Genomic DNA, 6,381 nt, shown 5'->3' on the forward strand with positions numbered 1-6,381 from the left:
CTTTTTTATTAAAAATGTTTGGCGGTCCGGATAAAAGGGTCTCGGGGTCCGGACCCGGACCGCGGTCCGCCAGTTGGGGACCCCTGTTTTACAGCTTTCAGAGCAAGCAGCAGTAATTTTCAGCAAACATTGCTTGTTTAAAAAACAAATTCCAACCCTAGACATGATGTGAATCATCAGTTATTCACTTGAGCTTCCTAAACTTCAACACTTGTAAAATCACATAAGCAACATAAAATGAGCCAAATAAAGCTGAATAATGAAGTGAAGTTAGCAGAAGTTCAACTTATGAAACACAAGACTGACAACAAACGTGTGTAAGTGATCGATATCATCTTAAAATATGAAAAAACAAATCTTGTGTTAAAGAATGACATGTTCAAAGTTGTCAAATGTGGGTTACGGTCAACCCCCAGGATATTTTTGGCATTTTTTATAATTCTTCTCATTGTACTTTTTCTCCCAAAATTCCTTATTATACAGGGGTTTATAAAATAAATGAAACTTTTTGTCCTATCTGATCTCTTTTTCACAACCAAAAGTCTTTTATATGTTTATTTAGTGTTTTGGAGTTTTTCTAATTAGATTTTTCTTCTGACATAAATAGAATAGGTGTGATCAGTTCAATGCTTGACTGGACTCTAATTACTGTTTATGTTGAATAAGGTTGGGGGTACTTGTATTGCAAAAGAAATCAATTTGGTTGTGAAACCTGAAAGTTCTGCATGTCAGACCCCAGCAGGACACACCGAGGGCCCCAGAGAACAACAGCAGGGCGCTAAAAAGGAAGAAAAGCACAGGGAAGATGTGGGAGAGCAGCGGCCACAATCCTGTTTAACATTTAAATCCCATTTTATGTTTTTTCTGCATCTACTTTTCCAATTTTCTAACAAAAAACACCCAGATTCCACAGTCATCATTGACAAACATTAAAAATAAATAGAATGTTCTAATCGATCAGGAAAGCAGATATCGCATGTCTTTGCTCCCTCCAGCGACTTTATCAGTCCACTTCTGTCTCTGTCAGATCAAACATAAAGGCTCTGATTGCTTTTCATGGTTGTCTGACTTGCTTTTAATGTTTCTTAACATTTTTGGATTTGATTGTCCTGTTGGAAAGATTCCTGTTAAGAAATGTGATGTGCTCTGACTAGATGATGAATGACTTTGACTAGAAGAAGAGTGGAACAGGTGGGTCTTGATGCTAATTCCATCTTCTTTCTTCATAAAGGAGTTAGTAAGGTTTACTAACTGATGCTGGTAGTAAGAGCCAGTGAGAGCATTTAATTATCAGTACTACCAGGTTGCTATATATCCGTAGTTTCGTGTTTCTTTTGGTCCACTGACCGCTGTGCCATCTGACCGCAGAGACAGACATGGCGTGGACACATCACTTTTTGTTAAACAATAATTACACAGCAGTCTAGGTAAATTCTCAATTCTGATTGGCTGCAGGGTCTCCATTAAAAATTGATAATGGAAACCTAAAAAAAGAAGCTCTGTCACATATAACCTGAATGTTTTATATTAATGCTCTTGCCAAACATTTGTTGGTAACCACAACAACAGACACTTTTAGACCTAGGTGGACGGTTTATCACAACAGCTAGACAGTAGAAAAAAATATCTGTCCTTCAAATGTTTCTATGATGGACATGACAGGATCTCCATCACATTTTACCATCAATGTCAATGTTGATCTTAATTTAAAATAGTTCATCGTCTTTTCTGTTCACTTTATTGCTTCATACAGAGTAAATACACATAATTTTATTGTTAAAAAATTAAAGAATTTGTTTGTTTGTTGATACACGTTTAACGATCAGAGATAATGGTGGATATCTCCCCAGTCAAAGTCTGAGACAGTTAATCTTGTCTTTCTTCTTGACACCAAGTTGATCTGAAAGCTTCAGAACAGTCGACTGACTAAATCTTGATCAACATTGACGCTTTCAAGCTGCATTTACTTTCTTTTCAGTTAATTTTTTTTGAAGAACGTGTAGACATGTTCATATTTATATAAATCAGTGGATAATAATTCAGCAAATGCTGTGCTCAACCTTACCTACTGAATGAGGTGTGTGAGAAACAAAGGAAACTGCTCTGGCCCACCTTGTTATGAGTAATAGCCAGACTAAATAAGAGCTCTAGTTTAGTTTAGTGAGTAGATGCTAACTTCACATTTAGATTTCAACTGGTTAAAACTTAAACACATGTTTACCAAGTGGGTTCAGAAAACATGAATAGAGGAGAATCTACTGCAGTTTCTGTGAAAACAGCTACATTACAGAGCAAAGTGTAAAGTACTGTTTCAAAATGGATTTTCATTCATGCTAACTTGTGTGGTTTAACCACAATCCTTGACTCAAGCAAATTGTCTCTACTTTTCTTTGCAGAGTAAATGCTGTGACACACACAGTCTCCCACAAATAATAGAGCCAGTGTCAGACAGCAGCATCAGTGTGAACATTTTGCAGGCTGAATGACTGCAGGATTTCTCCTTGCAGCAGAGAGGAGGTGGGAGCATTAAAGCGGGACATCAGCAGAGTGATGCTGCATTTTTGTCGCATAGGAGAGATCAAAATCTCAAATTAGTGCCAAAAGCATCTTTAGAGGGCCTTCCCTTCAGCTGCTGCCCACTCTAAACTTAACTGTTTCTAAACCAAACTGACCTGCTGGCACCTCCCCTGAACTTGCCTCCAATCAATAACAACATTGTAAAAAGGGGCGGAGCAATAGACTCTAGATGTAACTTTTAAGAAGACCAAATGTCTTAAGGTGTATTCAGACTGGACACATTTGGTCTGTTTAAAGTGAAGCTAAGTTTGTTTCCCCCGATAATCCGGATAGTGCTGCCCCACACGGTTATTTTGATAGTCGACTAATCACAGATTATTTTTTCCGATCAGTCGACTAATCAGGTACTGTGCAAATTGGATGTAAAGCACACATCTTAACCATCATTACCTTTAAACTAACTAAAAACTAGATATATATGCTAGTGTGAATGCTGTAAGCTGAATTTGGCCGCTGAAGATTCTGAAATTGATAGCTGAAAAAGGCTGAAGCTAATAGCTGAAATCGCTGAAGCTGATAGCCAGCTAAAATATTAGTTAAATGCCAAATTAGACTACCAAACTGAAAAAAGCCCAAGTTAGCCAAAACAGCTAGAATGCAGCTAAAATATTAGCTAAACTCCAAAATAGCCTAAAAATCATAAATTAGCCAAAAAGCTAGCATGTAGCGGAAATATTAGCTAAACTCCAAAATAGCCTAAAAAACCCTAAATGCCAAAATACTCCAAAAAAGCTAGCGCAATGCCATTATAACTTTCAACTTTACTACACTCTGACTCCATAAAATATAAAGTAACGACTAATCGACTATTAAATTAGTTGTCGACTATTTTAATAGTCAATTAGTCGACTAATCATGACAGCCCTTAATCCGGAACAAAATTTCAGTATGAAAACAAGCAAGTGAACCTTAGTCCGCGACCAGGAACCGCTATCAGATCCATCTTTCCAGGTGGTGTCTGTTCATTCCAATTAGACTGAACTTCAGTTTGCTCTGAGAGTCCTCAGTCTGAATATGATCCGCTCAGGAAGAAAAAATACCTGGACCAAAATGGCCATCGTAGCCAGTCATTAGCAGAAAAACGTGGAGCAGCGATGCAACAGGAACTCATTAAAAATGTGATGCGATGAATGCAGACTTATCAAAACAACTTTTAATGTGTCAAATGTTGCTTCTCACTTTAAAACTGTATATATTTCATTTTAATCAAAATAACACAAAGAACAAGAAAACAAAACAAAAGTTATGATAAAAAGCCACGCATTAAGGAAAATTGACAACATCTTTCTAGTGTGACATCACTTCCATCCATTCTGGTCTCTCTCAAAAGACAAAACCATGTAAATGTGCCTTTTTTCCAAACAGGCAATGACACAGGAAAATCTTCATGAATCTTTTCAATCCCTCAAAGTTTTCTTTTGAAGGAGAGCAGTCAGGCTGCAGGCTTTAAGGCATTTGGAGCAGCATTACATAACACTGGGCTGTTGCCAAGCCTCCAGTGATGTCAGTCCCTGCATCTCCCCTGAGGAGGCAGGCGGGACCCTCCAGTCCAGACTCTACGCCAGCTTGACCTCCTTCAGAGGACAGAATTCAGACACCTTACAGTAATGGAGTATGCTGAGCATCCTTAAGGGACCTGCATGTTTTATCAGGTGATTAATGGTCAACTACCAAACTCACATCTGTATCTCATCTATTTTGAGCCAAACTATTTAAATAAGTTTTTCTGCTGATATAAAAATATTTGAAAGTTAATACATATGAGCAGTTTCTTGATCATCTTAAGTTTTCTTCATGGTAAACGAAACAGCAGACAGTGATGAGCACGCGCGTACCTGCGCACGTGCTGCAGTTTTGCTGCATTGAATCAAACTCCGGTGGGACGGGTGAACCACGTGACCTAACTGCGCCGTTATGAAGGGCCGGGTGGGGGGAGTCTCTGCTCCGTCAGACCACTGAAAGCGGCCTCGCGCTCCGAGAGGACCCCCCCTACTCTGAAACACTCATGTTGTTGAAGCTGATGGCGTTAAAGACAAGCCGCCGCGCGCTGGATCAAAGGCGCGGTCCAGCACGCGGCGGCGGCGTCCTTAAAGAGTCCTATCCGATGTGGCGCGTGCGCCCTGCGGAGAACAGATGTGGACGGTCTTCACGCGGAGTTATCCCACTCTGCTAATAACATAAAAACGTCTCGTAGCGCAAGAATTTCCGTGCGCGCGAACACAAACCCTCTTCAACCTCAGCAGGACAAACTGCCGCGTGCGCGCGCATTAGTCTCCACAACAGATATCCTAAAAACTCCCCGACTCCTTCACCTGTTAGGATCTTGTCGGTCGCCGTGTCCTTCTCGCTCATCGCGTCCCGCAGTCTGACCTCCTCCCGAGCCTTCTCTCCGATGCAGCTGCACCAGGCAATCTTCCCGCTTTCCAAGTCTTCTGGCCGCCTAAAAAAAGCCTCCTCCTTCGGAACCTCCGTGGACTTTGCAGTAAGAGAGGCGCGCGGAAGCAGCGCGAGGCTTCTGAGAGAGAGCAGCAGCAGGAGGGGGGGGGGCAGAGAGCCTCTGCAGACCGGACTCTGCTGCTGTCTGCCCCTCCCTTCGCACTCACGATTGTCCGGGCCAGGAATGCTGGCACAGCTCGGCACGGCTCTGTTAACAGCACCCTGCTGGGCTCAAGAGCACCGGAACCAACCCTCCAAAGCTGCTGTTTTTACTGTAGAACTAGAGGAAACTCGTAAACCTAAAGTTTCAAACATATCCTGAAACGGGACACTTCGGCCCAATCCAAATTCTTCCCTTATCTCACCCCTTCATTTACCTCTCCAAACAGAGGGTTATCCAAAAATAGTGTCTAATATTTTGGATGTCACTTTTGTCGATGACGTCATCAATAATAGCAGGTCCGCTAGCTTTAGCTCGGAGCTAACAGTGCTTGAATATACATAACAACAGCGGCTTCATAACTTTAAAAAGGTCATGCTAGAACAAAAAGTCATTACTTACATTTTAATGTAAACTTCTGTGGTTCAGAGCGCATCCACGTGAAGAAAAGAGCTTCTCAGCGCGACGCGGTTTACCCTCGCGGGGGTGGACTTTGGACCTCTGTGTTGGTGAAATTTAAAAAATTTGTCCAAATTCCCCCTCTAATCACTATATTGCGTTCGCAATTTTCTATTGCTGTCCAAATCTACTAATTTCAAATCGAGTGCGCTATAAATTTCCCAGAAGTCTTTGCGAAAAACAAGCGTACATCGATGCTCACTAGAATAACGGGTATAGACCATAATGCATTGCGGTTAAACAATTTAGAACAGAAAAACCGTGTTTAAATGCAATATTTGGATAAACCATCCAAATTTACACCATCAGAACACAGTGGAGTCATAAATAATCGCTGAGAAATGTTCGTTATTATTCGATGTTCCCTTCGTGAAACCGGTGACGTCATATCCGGCGTTAAGAAAAACTAAAAAGAAGTAGTGAGCATTGTGTCCGAATTACCTCTAAAATCCAGCGCACTATATCGTTTTTTAGTAGTTAGGGGTTGAGGGGATTCATTAGTGGTGACATCAAACCACAGTAAGATCACTTCGACAAACAACTTAGGTTGTGTCCAAATCCCCCCCCCCCTTAATCACCATATAGTGCTTTCGCCATTTTGTAGTGCTGTCTGAATCTACTAATTCCAAAATTGAGTGCACTAGAAATTTCCAAGGAGTCTTTGCGAAAAGCTAGCATGGATCAATGCTCACTAGATTAGCGGATATAGACCACAATGCATTGCTGTAGAACACTTTCTAACAAAAAAC

The 6,381-nt window shown here is 41.0% G+C and overlaps 1 protein-coding gene across 1 annotated transcript in view; it reads right to left on the reverse strand.

Annotated features, from left to right (window-relative positions):
- The window catches only part of hspa12a (heat shock protein 12A), a gene marked incomplete at its 5' end in the record, with an annotated part of 82,293 nt that extends 77,182 nt beyond the window's left edge, over positions 1-5,111 (reverse strand). The window contains 1 exon segment of the mRNA XM_024296765.1: positions 4,890-5,111. Coding sequence (XP_024152533.1) covers positions 4,890-4,929 — 40 coding nt within the window.
- Between the last annotated feature and the right edge of the window lie 1,270 nt (positions 5,112-6,381).

This window comes from Oryzias melastigma, linkage group LG15 (assembly GCF_002922805.2).
Source record: "Oryzias melastigma strain HK-1 linkage group LG15, ASM292280v2, whole genome shotgun sequence".
NCBI lineage: Eukaryota > Metazoa > Chordata > Actinopteri > Beloniformes > Adrianichthyidae > Oryzias > Oryzias melastigma.